At 44.4% G+C, this 19,154-nt stretch overlaps 2 protein-coding genes across 7 annotated transcripts in view; one reads left to right on the top strand and one right to left on the bottom strand.

The window, feature by feature from the left end:
• The first annotated feature begins 1,505 nt into the window (after positions 1–1,505).
• SMARCD2 (SWI/SNF related BAF chromatin remodeling complex subunit D2) overlaps positions 1,506–19,154 on the top strand; it is a 36,461-nt gene continuing 18,812 nt past the window's right edge. The window contains exon 1 of one of the 2 annotated variants that reach the window (XM_077853834.1): positions 1,506–1,653. The gene's annotated coding sequence lies outside the window, so the exon portion shown is untranslated. Of the gene's footprint in view, positions 1,654–17,280; positions 17,480–19,154 lie in introns of those variants that run through there. The other variant, XM_077853833.1, reaches the window with a different exon arrangement.
• Positions 4,842–16,937, bottom strand: LOC144286835 (intercellular adhesion molecule 5-like). 5 transcript variants are annotated; one of them, XM_077853828.1, is made up of 8 exons: positions 16,793–16,937; positions 11,974–12,049; positions 9,739–10,005; positions 8,560–8,880; positions 8,029–8,307; positions 7,230–7,499; positions 6,294–6,536; positions 4,842–6,105 (listed from the first exon to the last, which is right to left on the bottom strand). In XM_077853828.1, exons 2-8 carry the CDS (start codon positions 12,026–12,028, stop codon positions 5,897–5,899), a joined length of 1,644 nt encoding a protein of 547 aa, XP_077709954.1. In that variant the 5' UTR covers positions 12,029–12,049; positions 16,793–16,937; the 3' UTR covers positions 4,842–5,896. The 5 variants fall into 5 exon arrangements, with proteins under 5 accessions (XP_077709954.1, XP_077709956.1, XP_077709955.1 ...); XM_077853830.1 differs by having other exon boundaries at positions 11,974–12,073; positions 16,793–16,822; XM_077853829.1 differs by lacking the exon at positions 16,793–16,937 and adding an exon at positions 16,634–16,786.

Here is a 19,154-nt window from a genome sequence, read left to right on the forward strand (position 1 = left end):
CCATATAACAATCTGGCCCTATCAGAAATTCTAAATTTCCTACTACATTATGTAGCACTGTACATGCATTAAAACATTGGTCTACTAAAAAAAAAAAAAAAAAAAAACAAAAAAAAACATTGGTCTACTGACAAAATAATAGCATTCATGAACTGATATTGATGGGGAAGTATTAACAAGGTCACAAAAAGTACCTACCTCTCTTGTCCCACCTGTGTAAAGTATAATCCAGGGAAACCAGATTGTTCCAATGGATTCCATTCGGCTTCCCTTTCTCATGGATATAAATGTTTTAGTCATGGTTTGTACGTTTCTCACTGGGACAGGCCAGTGCTGCTTCTGTGGCTAAAATTCTGTTAGAAAAAATTACCCCCCCCCCAAAAAAAAAAGAAAAAAAAATTATCCCTACCTGAGGAACCCCTCTCAAACTGCATAGTGATTGGAGAACCCATTTTGCTAGTCAGGTGCTTCATTAAGTCTGTGCTGTTGGCTGGAACAGCACTTTTCACTATGTGTACCATCCTCAGTCCTCGGAGTTAGTTGAATGGATTAATGGCACTATTAGGAGTCAGTTGGCAAAATTTGGAGAAATCCTTCAAATGTGTTGGCCAAAAGCATTGCCATTAGTCCTAAATCTCAGATCTACCATCTCTGGAACTCGCAGACTCTCACCCTTTGAGGTAGTCACAGGATGTCCGATACACTTGGCCTCTGCCCCCTCTGACCCCCAGTTGACAAAAGGAGATACACTTATTTTGCAAAGGCCTAACTACTTCGCTACAGTCTTTTCACAGTATGCTCCAGGGAGATGACAATCTTAAGCCTCACACCTTGCAACCTAGAGTTTCATCTGTTGAAAAAAGACACCTCCGGAAAGGCTCTCTTCAACTTTGCTGGAAAGAACTTTATCAGGAACTTCTAACCAACCCTTATGCCACCAGACTCCAGAGAATAGACCCTTGGATTCACATGACACATCTAAAGAAAGCACCAAACCCTGACCGGACCTATATGCACTCTGGTGACCTGACAGTAAAGGTTTCCTAGAATTGAAGCAGATGACATCTGATGAGACCACTTTCCTGAGATGTCTGGACAGGCCTGTATACATTTTTCTCACTATTGCTTCTTTTTTGTGGAAAGATAATGCCCTGTCTGCATATCCTAAGCCCATCCGAAAGGGAGAAATCTCTTTTGATTATGGGCTTTTGGGAACAGCCTCATCATGATCCCAGGACAAATTCATCTTACACTTGCTTTTTCTGAAGGATTAGAAGGTTCGGAATTCACAAAAGGTTTCTTTCATCTGAACTATTATCTGAATTAGACTCTTATCCAAATTTATGGTCTCTGAACTTCATGGTCTTTGCAACCTTTGAGGCTGTATTGTCAATATCACATTTGGTTCAAACAGTTCTTTTGAGAAAACAATACTGCTTTGAAAGTTGGCTGTTTTGCAAAAAGTTCATCAGCTATTGCTTCATGTTTATTCCTACACTGTATCTTCCCAAATGCACCAGGTTCTTTCTCTCAGTGTACTCTTGCAGTATCCACTATTCTGCTTTCATGGTCACTTTAAAGCAGAGACTTCCAGGAGGCATGCATGACTCCCGGTTTGCCTTCACAAGGAGAACCCTTCTCCCCTAAGTCTGAGTAAGTGCATATAAATTTTTCAATTCGCTATTTTCAGACCTAGTCCTGGTTTAAAAACATCATACAATGCCCAATTGTTATGTTACTTTTTCTGTTTTGTGTAATTATTTTGAGTTTTGTTATTTCGTTGCCTATCAGACTTTTAAAAATGATGTACTCAATAAGGTGATGCTGACTGAATGCTTTGAGATGATCTCCAGCACTTACAGTCTTGATACAGACTACAGATGGGCAGTACCTGAGAGCTCTCCTTCCTAACCTTCCTTATTACTCAAATGTGGCTTAAGTGGTTTCCAACTGCTAGGTCCTTTCCCCCAACTTAGGACATGATGACTGGGAAAGGTCCTTCCTGGTACTGAGGGACAAAACCACTACATGTGGAGGACCCTACTCTTGATCAGTGATGCTTTCAAAGAAATATCTTGATCAAAAAGGAGAAATGTGAAAACTAATAAAAGGAAATCTTGTTTAGAAAGGAATTGAGTACGAAATGTTGGCTAATTGAATTTAAATTTTACAAAAGCAGCCCGGGTGGCTCAGCAGTTTAGCACCTGCCTTCGGCCAGGGGCGTGATCCTGGAGACTTGGGATCGAGTCCCACGTCCAGCTCCCTGCAGGGAGCCTGCTTCTCCCTCTGCCTGTGTCTCTGCCTCTCTGTGTGTGTGTCTCTCTCATGAATAAATAAATAAAATCTTAAAAAAAAAAAAGGGAATCCTGGAGGCTGGCAGCCTCTCACACCCTATCACTTGGCAATTGCAGACCCAGCAGGAGACAGACCTTGTCTCTGGATGTTTCTTTTATCAAGTGCTCAGGAGGAGGAAAGGCTTTCATCTTCCCCCAGCAACAGCCCAGCCAATGAGAAGCCACCATACTTCCAACTCCCACTTTACTCCAATGGACTTTTTGTTTATAATAGCCTTCCCAACTTTCACCTTTCCTCTGTATAAAGGAGCGGGTCCTCTTTTCTGTTCTGCAGACTTGCCTAGGGTTTTGCTACAGCTTACTTGTCCTGGATTGGAATTCTCTGCTATTCTCCAATAACCTTTTTTTTTTTTTTTTCTGGCAAAACAACGGGCAGTTTTATTTTTAAGGCTAGCACTTACATCAGCATTGCTGAAGCACACATACTGTGTTTCGATCCTTTATATGCATTTGAGAGCATAAATGCCACTCTTCCCTTTCTTCACAAGTCCTCCTCAGAATGACAGGACCTGAGTCTTCTGGGTCAAACAAACGTGATACTTTGCCTCGCAGCTTTAATTCAGGAGGCCCCAGCAAACATGAGGAGTACTTTGTGATATCAGTGTAAGGGTCATTAATTGTCCGGATCTGCATGAGACTAATTTTAGTTTCTCAGAACCCCTTAGCTCAATGCAAATTGGTACAACTAGTCATCCTACTAGTAGTCCTACATCATAGGGAACAAAAAAGGGGGAAAGTAGAGAAAGAAAGAGGGAAAGGAATAGGAAGAGAGAGCATGATGGAAATGAGAAAAGAGATGTCTGTGGTGTATGTGATTTTTGGTGGCCCTCCATAGGTACTATGGTCTTCTGATTCTTGCTTTGAGTTTATTATGATTATGGATATGACAACCACCAGCATCATTAGTGTAATAAAATTTGATATTGTGAATACGTGTACAACACCGTGCTAGTGTTTTTTTAAATAAATACTATTTCATTGCTTTTCAACTATACTATAATAGGTAAATAGTATTATTATCCCTATAGTAAGAAGGTCCCACTGAAGATTTAACTTGTTTTTCTCGGATCTATAAAGACACCAGAAAGTCACCTTGACTTTCTTAAGAGGATAAATTTTTGAAGTATTAAAGTTAGCTCTCTTCCTCTGAAGATAATCAGGGTAACTGCGCTTAAGTGTGAGCCCATTGTTCAGAAAAAGAGTATATGCAAACCTTTTAGGGGTGGGGCCCTTGAAGAAAAGGCAGTCTCCCTTAGAAGAGTGGGCAGAGACCAGCTTTATTATTCTGGAAAAGAGAGTTAAAGCAATCTTTTGTACTTTAAGAATTGACTAGGAGGGGGTGCCTGCCCCCTGGTGGTGTGGATCCCTGGAGAAGGAAAGGGAGGGACCAAAGTTTCCAAGACTACATAGGGAAGGGCCTACTGAAATCTGAAGAGCCTTACTGGATGGAGAATCTAAAGTAGTGAGATTTGTAACCCTGGAAATTCATGCAAGGAATCATCCCTAGCTGGATCAAGCCCTGAGGAAGTGAATTGTCCTCCCTGAAAGATCTGTGGCAGTGGACCTGGAAAGTACGAGGTTTTATGGACCCTGTAGGACTGCCTGTCAACAGTGACACCAAGTGGCAGTGAGAAGCAAAGGCAGAAGCCACTAGGCTCTTCCAGGTGCCCCCAAAGTGCCTCAGGGCATGGGGCCCTTGAAGCGGGTTCTCTCTGTGAGCTAACTACAGACCTGATGCAGCAGATCCCGACACTGAAATGGCTGGAGATTCCTGATTAGGCTGCTCTATACTCTTTTCTTTTAAACCCACTGCCTTATTTCCCTAAGTGCTCAATTCAGAAGAGTAATTTTCTCACCTGAGGAGAGAGCCATGGCTACTGCATTTAGTGGAAAAATTGAGGATGAGGTCATTTGATGGGGGGGTGGAGGGAGTGCTGTTTTACAAAATCAAACAAGGTATTTCCAATCTCCTCCAAGGAAGCCGTCCTTGATCCTGAGTCAGGTGTTTTCATAAAGACCTGTGCTTTCCCAGTTATGGGAGTTAAGGTGCAATTGTGATTTCTTGTTGACTTGCTCTGGCTTCCCTCATTGACTATAAGCTTGTAGAAGGCAGGAACACTATTTTGTTCACAATTGTATCCACACTGCCTTGTATGTGTTGAAATCAAAGGGTTATTTTTATACCTAATTCATAACCCAGACTCAGGGAAGTTCTGAAAAGAATGATTTTTTTTTTCACTTTGATGCCTGATGCTATCTTCTTTCTTGCTAGTATCTACAATTTGGAAGGCTGCAGACCTCTATCTGGAGGACAGAACTTTAGTATTAAGGGCAAGTCAAACAAGCTGTTGCCCTGAGCTGATGTACCACCTGCCCTGGGCCAGTTGTTTTTGCTACCCACTTAGCATTCTTTTCTTAGAAACTTTACTCAAAATGCAACCATGTGGCTTAATAAAAAATTTCAAAAATGACACAGAAGAGAAATACTTTCAGATATTGTAAAATCACTTTTATTTTTTACTGTACCCAACATCTTAGTGACCCATATATGACTGACTTGGGAGAAAAAAATGTGGTTTTAGGACTCCTCTGGTCTTCTGTAGAGAGGAATCACAGAACAGAGAAGAAAGCTGAATCATAAGATCATATGGTAAACATTGTCTCAGGAGTTGTTCTGAAGCTTAAAGGGAATAGTTTGCAGACAAATGAAAATATGTACTTCTTTATGGAAAGGGAGGATAAACATTGGAACTCTATCCTAAGGGCCTGTAAGATTAAAAAATCAGTATGTCAAATTCACAGATGATTACTTTATAGTGGATTATGAAGAGGAATTCAAAAATGTTCGGAGCCCTTAACCTATGAGGCCAATTTAATGGAAGAACTCTCGTTTCCACTTCAGGGACAGAACATGGTGTTAGGTAAGTGGCTTATCTGACCCAATGTGGAATTTATGACTTTTATACTCCTCCAAGGCACATAATGGATGGTTAATGAGTTGAAGCCTAACCAGCCACTGACCCTTAATGGTGTTATGAGACTCAGCTCTGGGAGCCGGCACTCCAGAACCCCAGGTTAGAGGAGCAGAGGAATGTGTAGGCAGGAATAAATTTCTGATTCCTATCTCTTTGGTACACAGTCCCTTTGAAGTCCTGTCTGTGGACTAAAAAACTGGTTCTCAGTCATGAGAAATGAGTTGCATTTCTGAGATATTTCCAACTATCTCTACAGTCTGATGTTTGGGAGCAAAGGACAGGATCCTCTTTTGGGGACTAAGTGAGTGAACTGATTAAGTGCACAGCAAGGAGCAAGAGGCCCTCTCATTAGCTGGACACTGAGACTGAAATTCCTAGTGATTAGAGTGAACTTGGAGAAGCTGAGCTTGTGGATGGATGGGATACAAGGGACATGGGGGTCTGAAACACTTGTTTTGTGGGACTGTAGAACACAAAGGTAATGTCTCTTCCTTTCTCCTCCCCACCTTTCCTCCCTTAGGAAACCCCAGTAGTATAGGTTGCCTTCAACCAAAGAGCTGTTTCCATTTAACAATTATGTGCATTGCACTTTTCTGCTTGCTGAACAGCAAACTGGCTTTCCTCCTCTTTGTTCTTCTCTTTCTGCCTATAGGGCAATTTCCGCCTCTCTATTTTGCAAGGCTTGTAGTTCAGATACAGTGCTATGGTGATAATACCCACTCCAAGGGCAACGATAATGATGACAAAGATGGTGGAGCTGATTCCTTCATCCAGTCCTGCCCAAGCACAGAAGAGAGAGCTCAGAAGGTTACAGGGCAAGAGAGTCCCCCCTCCCTGAGCCTGCCACATTCACCTCTCAGTCTCACCCTCCCCCGCCCACTGGAATTTTACTTCTTCCCAGGTTTGGATAAGAATCCCAACACCCCCAGGCCCCCACCCCCACCCCCCGGGGAGCCACAGTCACCTTGAACAAGGACAGCAATGTCTTTGCTGACAGAGCCCAGCTGGTTAGTGGCTGTGCAGCAGTAGATCCCCGTGTGGTTCTGGGTTGCCTTCTGTGGCTCGTCAAGGTTGAAGATCACTCCATTCCAGGTACATACCAAGGTTGGAGTTGGGTTTCCCTTTGGGATGCAGGCAAGCATCTGCTCTGTCCCTTTCACCCACGTCTGGTTGCCAGGGCAATCAGATTCCTCTAACCGAGGCTGGTCTGGAAATGACAGTCCCCCAAGGGGCTGAGCTCAGTGTGCCACATTCCTTCCTCACCAAGATGTGATGTTCTCTCTCCTCCCCTAATTCAAATGCTGTGTCCCTTCTACCCAACAGCTTTCCTTTCTAAGGGAAGGACCACTGTTGTCTTTCCTTTCCCAGCAGCAAAAGAGTCTGAGATGCAGCAAAGGCATTTTAATGGATTCAGACTAAATGATATGGACTGTCCTGTCAATGGTGGCTTCCCTGCTTCCCATCTTTGCTTCTCAGTGAGGGAGGAGATGGGCAAGGGTGACCCCACAGACGAGGGATTTTCTACTTTTCAAAATACAAATTCTTATGTGGAAATTTCCCTTCTCAGCATAAACTCTCAACTATCACTTCCTGTGTTCTCGGCCATCAACCCTCAACTAATACCACCTGATCACCTTGCAGTCTCTTTTCTTTTTTTATTTTTATTTACTTATTTTTTTGCAGTCTCTTTTCTGTTCCCAGTTCCCCCTCATGTTTCTCCCAGCTTACTTTCCTGGGGCTAAGATAAGCTTGGGGAACTTTAATTTTATTTCCTCCTTTGATTATTTTATTTTAATGAGAAAATTGTAGCAACTCTAATAATGAAGTTGCTGGCCAGGACTTCTGGAAATGAGAGACTATTATACCCCTTTTTGACAAGAAAGCTCAGGCCTCTACTCACATAAGACATGGAGCTGCATTGTAGTAGTTTTGATTAACCGTTGACCCTGAACCTCCAAAGAGGCCTCACAGGAGAAATTTCGGCCATTATCTTCCTCCCTGGCGGTAAGTAAAAGCCAGGCAGGCTCCCCAGGCGCAGGGAGGTCTGGGGCTCCCTTCAGCCGAAGAGTAGGACTGGGTGATGTTAATACATGCCCTGAACAGGTCACATTAATGTCCGTCCCTGCCGATGGGTATAATTCTTCTATCTCTAAGACTGGTGGAGGGAAGCCTGTAAGAAAAGGAAAAGAGAACCAAACATATTTCTCAAAACTCACAGCTATTCTTGCTGCGGATGGTGTGGTATCTAGGCAGACAAGATGGGAAAGATTTTGGATACCCTACTGCTTCTGTGCTGAACGGCAGGAGCAGTGAGATTTGGGAATTTCATAGCTCTTCTTACAACAAATGCAGTGTGCTACATTTGGCTATGCCTCTGTGGCAAGGACAGCAAGATGGCTTTTCATCTTAGAGATTTCCTCTTTACCTCAAAAAGGTGTTCTAGAAACAAGCTGAAGGACCCAAAATCACTCTGTAAATAGGATGGCCTAGAGAAACCAAGTGAAGGCTGAACTATTGTCTCAATGCATGTCTCCAACCTGCCTGCACTCATCGGACAAAGCTCACTTGAGAGTGTACCTAGGAAAGGTTAGTAGGGATATTTGCTGTTGAATCACCAAGACTTTACTATGGAAGTTTTCAGGGGCAGAGAAACCCCCCACCTTTACCCTCTGAGGAAGGAAAAGAGGCAGGTCACTTACTATAGACATGCACTGGCTCTCTTGTTTTCTGTTCCATTGGACCCAGAGATACAAGGCAAGACAGCTCCTGATCACCAGTCTCCATGGCCCGAATGGTGGCATTGGCCCATGCCATGTCTCCTTTCCAGGAGACAAAAGGGCTCAGCTCCTGGTCTCCCAGGAACATGTAGAACATGACCTCTCCGGCTGGGAACACCCTAGTCAACTCACAGCTCACAGCCTCGGCCATACCAATCTCCAGAAGTGGGGAGACCCAGATTTGGGGGCTCTGAGAGAATTCTGCCAAGAAATGAAGGAAAGAAAGGAGAAAAGCCATGATAAATCATGTGCTATATAGGATCTCCACAATATAGGAAGGGAGTGTGGCTAAAGGCTCTCTGTCCCCCAGGGTAAGTTTAAGGCCCAAGTAGAGATAGAACTCAATTACCCTCATATCCTCATCTTAAACTCTGTGGGAACTTAGTCCTAAAGGCCAAAGTAAGACAAGGAAACGAGCCTCAGGCTCCTTCCACAACCTAGGCTCTGACTCACCAAAGATCCGGAGTACCTTGATGGCTGAACTACTGTGAAAGAGCCCTCCACCATGTGAACTCAAGTCCAGTTCTGCACGGCATGAGAAATTACACCTGTCATCCTCCCTTTGGGCTTTGACATTAATGGTGACCTCAGCTCTTTGGGAGGCCACATCCAAGTTCATAAAGTTCTTTCTATGTAGTTCTTGGTTACCCTGGAGAAGGGTAAGGGTGAGGTTCTCCAGAGGTGCTACACTGGGTACTTGGCACTTCACTGTACACGCTTCATTCACGGCTACCCATGCAGGCTGCAGGTCCAGGATCACCTGCTCTGGCGGCTCTTTAAGACAAAAGGGGGGGCTTGATGAGAGAAGGATATTCACCTCTTCAGAAAGAAATGATATAGGACAGAAGGCCTGTGAAACAAGGTGACTGTGACCCTTAAACCACCTGGTCAACAGTGTCAGCTTTCTGCCAACCCTGCCCTACATGGAACAAGTCAGTCTTCTGGCTCTTCTTCTGCCCATGAAAGGTGGCTAAAATCATAGTCAAGAAAATATGACCGTTGAAGGGGAAGTCCCTTGCATTGATTGTTGCTGCCTTTCTGGAGAACTTTTATCTCTTACCAGAGGTGCTTCACAGGTATGAGCAGCTTCTGAGGAGCTCCTTAGCATCATACAAACTAGTTTACCAAGCTTTTATCCCACAGAAATCACTTATTTTTACAGCCATATCTTTGCCAGTGCTATTTGCCCACCTGAAAGACCTTCCTCACCCATTCTCATCACTTCAAATCCTTACTATTATGCAGGAGTGAAGCTCAAGAGTCCCTTTTCGATGAAGACTTTCTCCAACTACCCTAGCCCCAAAAGACCCTCCTTTCTCCAATCCCTATTTAAGAATTTGTGTCAAATAATTTAGCACTAATCATATACTATAAACTAGCACTATTAGTATATGCCTCCTATACTTGAACATATGCTCAAACACAATGTCTGGATATCCTCTATGGTCTGCTCCTAATTTAAAATCCTACACCAAAGGGAAATACAAGTAATTGGCTCTAAAATTCCTACAGTATAACAGAAATCTCTATTAAGGTCCCTAATTCTCTCCCCTAAAAGAAATCTCTAATTTTTCCCTAGATAAGACATAGTCTTATTCCCCCATTCTTCCCTTCTTCCTCAGCCTTACTCACGATACACAGTGATGCCAAGGCTTGTGTCCTTTTGGATCCCTGCACAAGAGAAGAAGCACTGCAGAATAGAATTCTCTGTGACATCCTCCAGGAGAAACTCCTTCCACTGTGGTCCTTTGTCCACCTGGGTTTTCTTTAAGAAAGTCTCAATCCCACTGGGTCCAGGGTCTGGACAGGTAGTGCTGCAGTTGACCATTAGGGACTGTCCAAACTTTACCAGGGCCTGATCTGGCCAAACAGAAACCTCAAATATCTCTTCTGTCGCCCCTGAAATGATCAAGCACATATGCCAAAGACTTTGGTGATGACCACAAGACCCAAATAAAATACAAAGCCTATTCTATTTGATGGTTAGAAATAAGAAAGCTACCCTGAAGAAAAAATTACAAGGAACCAGACAAAAAAAAAAAAAAAACCCTTAATGAACAAGTTAGCACCCTGATTCCACCACCATTCTCTCCACTCATCATCTTTCTAGGATCTGGAGTTCTCTATTAGTGTCACCTTGGAAACTATGGAGTTCTTAAAACTCATGCCTAGGAAACCATTCTCTTTCTGAGCTTCCAGTGTCTTGGAAGCTCCCAGAATTGGCTGCTGAGGGCTCTCAAGGGGTTATTAGGCCTGGAGAAAAGAGCTTTGTTACTTATACCTCAAAGAAATGTTTATTTGAAATTATGGTCTAAAGGTTGCCTTCACCAGAATCACCTGGGGTGCTTGTAAAACTGCAGATTCTAGTTCCACCTCAGACTGAATGATTAAGAATTTGTGAAAAGGGGACCTGGAAATAATGCACGTTAACAGAACAAGCGTTCCTGATGACCCTTATGCACACCAAATTAGGAGAATCACTGGGCTAAAGGTGACTCCTAGGGTCATTACCTTCTCATGGAACTTTTCACCTCTCCTCAAAATGAGACTATTCCTTTTTGCTTTGCTACCAAGGCAACAGATGTTTTTGGGTGCTTAAGAGCTTAGTTTGTTAGGGAAATCTCAGGTACAAGGAGAGAGACATCAGGCAAATTTTAAATGCCTGACATAGGTGAGAAAGGCAGTCTCCTGAAGGCTTTCCTACAGGTCCCATTAGCTACTCCATGTCCACCATCTGTTTCATCTCCCAAATACCAGACCCTTCTAGGAATATACAGCTCATGTAGCAGTGTTACTCGCTAAGGCTCCAGTTCCCTTCCAAAGAACTCGCTCCTCACAACTGAGCTATGGGCCCTCTCCTATCAAGACCCTATTGTAGCTTTTCATGACACCAAAGGTGGCAAAAAGAGGCACGCCTGGGTGGCTCAGCCGCTGGGCATCTGCCTTTGGCCCACGGCATGATCCCAGGATCTGGGATCGAGTCCCACATCGGGCTCTCCGCAGGGAGTCTCCTTCTCCCTCTGGCTGTGTTTCTGCCTCTCTCTCTCTCTCTCTCTCTCTCTCTCTCTCTCTCTGTCGCTGTGTCTCTCATGAATAAATAAATAAAAATCTTAAAAAGGTGGCAAAAAAAGTAAAAATATTCTCAAAATAGGAAAAATAGGACAGTCCTCAGGCAGCAGGAAGTCAGGGAAAGAAGGCATATTTCTTAAGGCAGAGTTCTCTCTGATGGTCTATTATCCTGTCTCTGTATTTGGTTTCCTCAATTACAAGCCAGAGATACCTACAGATTCTGTGTCCTAATTGATCCCAAAATAGGAATCTCCCCCAAGGGTCCAGACAAGTAAATACTGAATTTTCACCTCACTACTTCTTTTTTTTTTTAATTTTTATTTATTTATGATAGTCACAGAGAGAGAGAGAGAGAGAGAGGCAGAGACACAGGCAGAAGGAGAAGCAGGCTCCATGCACCGGGAGCCCGATGTGGGATTCGATCCCAGGTCTCCAGGATCGCGCCTTGGGCCAAAGGCAGGCGCCAAACCGCTGCGCCACCCAGGGATCCCCTTCACCTCACTACTTCTTATTCTCTTTCTCATTAGCCAGCCACCTGCACCCTGGCACATATTGGCTAAAGAAACTATCCCGGGGACGCCTGGGTGGCTCAGCGGTTTGGCGCCTGCCTTCGGCCCAGGGTGTGATCCTGGAGACCCGGGATCGAGTCCCGTGTCGGGCTCTCCACATGGAGCCTGCTTCTCTCTGCTTCTCTCTCTGCCTGTGTCTCTGCCTCTCTTTCTCTGTATCTCTCATGAGTAAATAAATAAAATCTTAAAAAAAAAAAAAAAAAGAAAGAAACTGTCCAAATAGCCTCACCTGGGAAAGGGATCAAGGCCAGCAGGGCCCAGACACAAAAGACTAGCAATTCCATCCTTGTGAGAAGGCCCAAAAGCTGGAGAGAAAGGAGAAAATAATGCTGGAGAAAGTGACCAAAGAAAAGAAAAAGGATATAGAAAATTATTTCTTTGATATTATCAAAGGTCATCCCCTTTCCCGAAACCGTGCATAATCTGGAGAAATTGTAGCAACAAGAGTAACAGTGATGTGGTGTGGGTGTACCAAAAGGACATAGGAAAATAATTATTAGCTATCAGATTAAGTGAGAGTCCTGTATAAGCCTGTATTGCACTTATCTGTTTACATATATGCCTCCATCTATTTGAGTCAATAGGCTGTTAGCATGAAAACATAAAAAAATGAAGTTTAGAGAAATGACACTGTTTATCTAGCACTGTCCAATAGAAAGTGACCCTGAATCTAGAAACATGGTCACTTAGAGTCCCATTCTCTGATGTAAGGGAGAAATGTTTCATCAGGGCTGTCTCCTCATGACCTCTATGAAATATCCCTCAAAATAATCCATCTCTTCCTGATCTGTTTCCATGTTCACCAATCAACCTTTAGATTATTACTCTGGCTAAGACTAAAATGTCTAATTCTCTTTTCTCCACCAATCTACATCAATTTTTATTCTTTCAAAATCCCACTCAAGCTAATTTCTTTTTTTTTTAAGGTTTTATTTATATATTCATGAGAGATAGAGGCAGAGACACCGGCAGAGGGAGAAGCAGGCTCCATGCAGGGAGCCCGATGTGGGACTCGATCCCGGGACTCCAGGATCACGCCCTGGGCTGAAGGCAGATGCTTAACTGCTGAGGCACCCAGGGCTCCCCTCTTCTAAGTTTCTTGACCAACCCTGTACCACTTCACAATCCGTCACTTTCTATACATGGCTATACCTCACTCTATGCCAACCATGATTTCTGAAGCTATGTATGTTAAAATGCAATTCATGTTAGTGAATTATTTTTAATGAAATTATTACTATGCTAGGAATTCTCTGAGGACAAGAGGCTATATAATTTACTTATCTTACATTTCCAGCACTTGGTGTAGTACCTAGCATACTATGGGTATTCCATTAAATGAACAATTACCCTCTAATTTTTTGAGGGTACTGGGTTTTACACAGGTATCTTTACTTATATGCTGGTCTGAAAGATGTTGTTTTCCGGGGGGGGGGGGGTTCTTTTATATACATGCATTAGATAATAGGCATATCAAAATTTATACTCCCTAGTAAATGTTACTCTTCAAATACTCTGGGAAAGGGACGCCTGGGTGGTTCAGCGGTTGAGTATCTGCCTTCGGCTTGGGGGTGATCCCGGAGTCCCAGGATCGAGTCCCACATCGGGCTCTTTGTGTGGAGCCTGCTTCTCCCTCTGCCTGTGTCTCTGCCTCTCTCTCTCTCTCTCTCTCTCTGTCATGAATAAATAAAATTAAAAAAAAATACTCTGGGAAAGCCATACATTTATTCCAGTAGTGACACAATTATTCATCTTTTTTGGAAGTGATTTAGAACTGGCTACACAAAAAAAATCAGTCGCTATTAAACTATTATTTTTTGAGCAAAAATGATATGACTCTGACACTTTATTCACTAGACTTAGCTCTGAGTCTCTTCCCAAGGAAGATCTCCTATCATTGAAGACATTCTAAAGTTACCCTAGACTCTGAAGGAAATTTCAAAATGAGTTTTAAGTGATAACAACTCTGAAAAAGTATAAGAGCTCTTAGTAGAATTGCTTATAGTCAAACATTATTTCAGCAAATAATTATCGAGCATTTACAGTATTCCATGCTCTTAGTGAGGTACTGAAGTTACCAAGATTTGTCCAATTACAATAGGAATTCCTAGAAGTTACTGGGAAAGACAAATACAAATCAAAATAACAATATTATGTCAAGTGTTCTAAAAATTTGGGGGGCGGTGAGTAAAATGAGAATTAAATGACTTAAGTCAAACCAATTGTTTAGCCCAATTCCTGGCTAAGATTCAAGAAGTTGGTGATGATGCTGATTGTGTCACTGTTGCTGATGCTGCCAATAATGATAATTGATCAAGGAGCATTGAGGAGGAAATCATTACTTCTCTCTGAGGAGTTGAGAAGGTTTATCAGAGAGAACTCCTTTGAACTGGGTTTTCTATTATGATTGGAAGTTTATTAGGGGATAAAGTGATATGGAGAAAAGGTCAGGCCAGACTTACTTGAGAAAATTCAAGAAGTTCAATATGGGTAGAGGGTAGCTTACAGGGAAAAGAATTGTGGGATAAAGTTAGAGAAGTACAGATATAATTGAGTAGGCAACTAGGAATTTACAGAGCTTTTAAAGCATGGGGGAGAGATGATCAGCTTTATTTTTCAAGATGACAACACTAGCAGTGTGTGGAAAAAAGAAAGATGAAGAGAAGATTAATGGCCATGAGATCTGTTAGAAGGCTACTGCAGTAATCCAAGGGCCTGAAGGCAGTAGCAGTTGCAAAATTTCTATACAGAAGATGTTCAGGGGAGCTCAGTTCCAGTTGGAAATAGAAGCTAAAGGTTGTGTTTGCATCATAAACATACTGGTCTTACTTAAAGTTTGTTACAGATCAATAAAAATAGCAGCGTTCTAAATTTTTTTCACATTTACATACTTAGAAATATCAATTATTCATATCTAATATTTTGAAAGTAGCATAGAAAGGGCAGAGGAAAATGGCATTCCCACTGTTTGACAGGCACGTATAACATTCATTTAGCTATATAATTAAAAAAAAATACCAGTCACATTAACTTGGACGCTTTTGGGACGTAAATTCCCATTTACTTTTTAATTTCTTGAGGTAAAGTGCTCTCCTCCTAACATCGACTCCAAGGTAGGCACTCACTATTGATCTATATCTCACTTCAATGACTCCTTCTTAATCACACCTTGTCTAATAGCTTTTAACATTTAGTAACCATATACTGTGTTTCAGGCACCATGCTGAGTGACTTCCTTTAGTTATCTCATAGCAAGTCTATGATTATTGCCACTTTTATAGATGAAGAGATGGGGTTAGGAGTTTGCCTTAGAGAGGTAAAGTAACTTACCCCAAATCACACACCTAATTAACAGGTGAAGTCAGGATTCAAATGCAGGCATGCTGACTACAGTGCAGTGCTTACCATTGCTCTACTTTTTAAAATAGTCAGTGAATCTAGATGATCTGTGCTTTGATGGGACCACAGTGCCACAAACCATTCTGCATCGAGGTTAACCCAAGAGCTCCTTCTATTTCATGTATCTCTCCTCAACTTGATTGTTACCTCTCTCTGCAAACCTCATCTTGCTATGAGTGAATCTTATGGATTATATTCTGCTCCTAGAGCCTTAGCTAAAAAAAAAAAAACAAACAAACAAAAAACAAAAAAAAAAAACCACCATTTCTCGTCTTTGATCCCTACAAGTCATGTTAGTTGGGTTTTCCCTTTGGTTGCCACTACTATATGCCACATAGATACAAGAAAATGCGGCGGGCGGGGCGGGGGGGGGGGTGGTGGTGAGGAGGGTGGGGAATGGGGAGGGGCGGGGGGTGGGATTCTTTTGTTCTCAGACTCCTGCACTGACCATACTTTGTTCTGTGTTGTTTCACGTGCTCCTTCCCCCTCAACTATCCCCACAGCTCTAACATTTCACCCTTGTTTTCACGTGGCAGGTTATGATCAGGTACTGGGAACGTACAATTTGACGTTCATTCATTTTCCTAAGAAGAAACCAAGCAGCATCTCTGAGGGGAAATGATTTTTAAATCTTTTTAAAATTCCTTTGGCTTACTTGCTCTGTAGCTGAGATCCCAAACTCAAGAGTTAAAGGGTCTGAAATCTTAGACCTACAATCCAGCCCCAAAAAGGGCTGCAGAGGGGCAGCCCCGGTGGCTTAGAGGTTTAGCGCCGCCTTCAGCCCAGGGTGTGATCCTGGGGACCTGGGATCGAGTCCCACGTCAGGCTCCCAGCGTGGAGCCTGCTTCTCTCTCTCTCTCTCTCTGTATCTCTAATAAATAAATAAATAATCTTAAAAAGGGGTGGGGGCTGCAGGAAGAGCGCAGGCAGTTGAGGGGAGCCACAAACACGGATCTGCCGCCGCGATTGCTCTGGCAGGGTTAGCCCGCCTGGATTTCCGGTTCAGGTCTGCCCGCCCCGCCCCCCCCCCCCGGGTTTCTCGCAGTTTCCTAGCCAGGCGGTAGTCACACCCCACCCTCTACACTGTCTTTTCCCTCGAATTCCCTTGAATTCGTTTCCTGCTCTGGGGACAGTGCCCTCCACCTGCCCCGCCCCCGGGTTCAGGATACCTTCCTCCAGGCGCCCAGCACCACCAGCCTGCCTTCCGCCATGCCCAGGCCGCAGCCCGCGCCCCAGCTGCCGCCGCTCTCACTCCTCCTCGGGCCTGCTCGGCTACTGCCCCCCCCACCCCCGACTGTTCTGGCTGCTACAGTAGTTATAGACACTGAGGGACGTGGCGCTCGAGGCCCGGTCCCGCTCGGAAGGCGCCTCGGATCTCGCGCGCACCTGCGCACACACCGTGGCTCCCACGCTCTCGGCCGGATGGGCGCGGAAGCCTTTAAGGGCTGAAAGTATTTAAAACATTAAAGACGTGAGGGGGAAAATAATACATCGGTGAAGGCTCCTCAGGGTTTCCGGCCCGCTGCCGCGTGAGAAGGCGAAGCCCGCCACACCGGGTCAGACCTCCGCAGACTTGACGGGAAAGCCGGGAGGAGGCCCAGGCACGAGCGGCGGCACACAAGTCCTAAATCCTAGACCTAAATCCTCACTCAGGGCCGCTCCTCGCTGCTCCCGTGGCTCCTCCTCTGCCTCGACCGCCTCGCCGGGGTCCGCTGACTTGCCGGCAAACCCGCCACGCGCTCCGACCGTTTGGAACGCACCGCCAAAAGGGGGCGCGCGCGAGAGCTCCTGGCCCGAGGATTTCCTGATCTGCCTAGAAACTCGTGACGTCGACGCAGAAGCTTAGCAAGGGTTGGCCGGAGACAAGTGGGGCGGCCCAGGAAGCTAAAACCACAGGAGGGGTTTGCGGGGAAGATACGGGTAGAGAAGCCCGTATCTTGCTTGGCAGAGAGCGCATATTTGACCAAGGATAATAGCCACTAAATGAAACAAAGTGAAAACAAAAGAGAAAGGGTCTTTATGGCAAATAATGGCACTATAAGAAAAGCAAAGCGTCGTGCGCCCCTGTGCCTATTGGTCAGGTGGTACGACCTGAACAGGTGCGGGCCCGCGCGCGGGAAGCCGCTGCGCACGCAGCTTCTTTGACGTTGGGGCTCGGTGCCTGCCTCGCTCAGAAATCCCGTTGGGGTCACGGAGGACTTTTCCTGGGTGTCCAGGGAAATGAGTACCTCGGAACCGTTTGCCAATATCCGAAAAGACCCTTTTGTGCCCTCCGCCCCCGTTTCTCCGCATACAAGTAACACGCTAGAGTGAAGGAGGATTCCCTTCCTCACTTGGTAAGGAACGTGCCTGCGCTCTTGCTCCCCCGCCCACGGGCTACCCACAAGCCGTAAGAATGGGGGTGAGTAAAATCCTCTGTTGCGCCCCCCACCCGAGACCCCTGTCCTCCGGTCATGCCGAACGTCTTCCGAGGCTCGTTTCTCAGGAACACGCTCCTGTGCCCAGACTGGGCCGTTCTCAGGGGCGTCGTGCTGTGTGCTTGGCTCTCCCTCGGTCCTCGTCTGACCGTGGGCCCTGGGCTGAGTTTTTGGCGCAGTGAACTTTGGGGATTTGGGAGTTTGTTTTCCGGGCACCAGTTATTACGTGCATTCCCCATCTCGTTCACTGTGACTCTTTTGAGGAAGGCACGACTGTTAACTCCATTTTATGGATAAAGGCTTATTTCTTCGAGGTAATGAGTGAGCGGCCTCTTGTTTGAGAAGCGTCTCTTGTACCCTCATTGCACTGATGCTTTGCATCCTTTCGTTCTGACAGTTTGAGGGAGAATGTCACGTGGAATAGAAGGTTTGGGGCCAGACGGACGTGTCTGTAAATTCCTCTTCCATTCTTACTAGCTTTGGGACTGTGGGCAAGTTACATAATTTCTAGTTCCTCTTCCGTCAAAAGGAACGACATTTATGTATATGAAAGTGCTTTCAATTGTTTTTGACACTAAATAGGTGTTCAATAAAGGGTCGTCTGTTTTCCTTTTGCAATCACAGAAAGGCCTTTCCTGACTACTCCCCCTAAAACTGCCAGGGTTTATTCGAGCCTAGTTGGTGACACCTATCATAGCCACCCCTTCAAGCTACTCTCATTTCTCTTTTATGGTTTTGAATGGGTTTTGCTCATTCATGTTGAATATTTCTGCAGGGGCGCCTGGGTGGCTCAGTGGTTGAGTGTCTGCCTTAGGCTCAGGTGATGATCCTCAGGTCCTGGGATTGAGTCCCACATCAGGTTCCCCATTGGAAGCCTGCTTCTCCCTCTGCCTATGTCTCTGCCTCTCTTTCTGTGTCTCTCATGAATAAATAAAATCTTAAAAAATATATTTCTGCAAAATGTTACCCAATCAACATCATAATCACCCCTTGCTGGAAACCACAGGATTTTTATTTTCCAGCTGCTTATTTTTATGAGGTACTTTTGAATGTCATTTTTTTAAATGTCATTTTCTATTTTGTCACACACGTATACTCTTGTCCTTTTCCCAATTCCTCAATGGCATATCAACCTTAACTTTAGTTTCTTCAATTAAAATCTTAAATGTTAACGTTTTAAGGCTGTTGTGTGATCCCATCTACTAAAAGTAGCTATATTATATAAAAATGTTTTTTTAAGCTTTATTTATTTATTCATGAGACACACACACACACACACACACACACACAGAGAGAGAGAGAGAGAGGCAGAGACACAGGCAGAGGGAGAAGCAGGCTCCATGCAGGGAGCCCCATGTGGGACTCGATCCCAGGTCTCCAAGATCAGGCCCTAGGCTGAAGGCAGCGCTAAACCACTGAACCACCCAGGCTGCCCTAAAAATGTTTTTTTTTTTTTTTTTTTTAATTACAGTACTTTTAGAAATTGGTCCCTGGTAAATTGAATTTTGGCAAGGGGGCTTGCTTCAGTTGACCCATTTCTTTATGTGAATGGTGCTTTCCTAGGGAAGTAGAGAAATCATTCCTTCAAATGGAT

Source organism: Canis aureus, chromosome 16, assembly GCF_053574225.1.
Source record: "Canis aureus isolate CA01 chromosome 16, VMU_Caureus_v.1.0, whole genome shotgun sequence".
Classification (NCBI taxonomy): Eukaryota; Metazoa; Chordata; class Mammalia; order Carnivora; family Canidae; genus Canis; species Canis aureus.

What these genes read in the sequence shown, in the direction of transcription:
- LOC144286835 (XM_077853826.1), bottom strand. Translation starts at nt 16,354, where the DNA reads ATGGCGGAAGGCAGGCTGGTGGTGCTGGGCGCCTGGAGGAAG. An exon ending in AGAGCCAGTGCATGTCTATA is followed by an intron (nt 7,500 to 8,028) that starts GTAAGTGACCTG and finishes CTTTTCTTACAG; the next exon opens with GCTTCCCTCCACCAGTCTTA. An exon ending in AATGCAGCTCCATGTCTTAT is followed by an intron (nt 6,537 to 7,229) that starts GTGAGTAGAGGC and finishes TGTCATTTCCAG; the next exon opens with ACCAGCCTCGGTTAGAGGAA.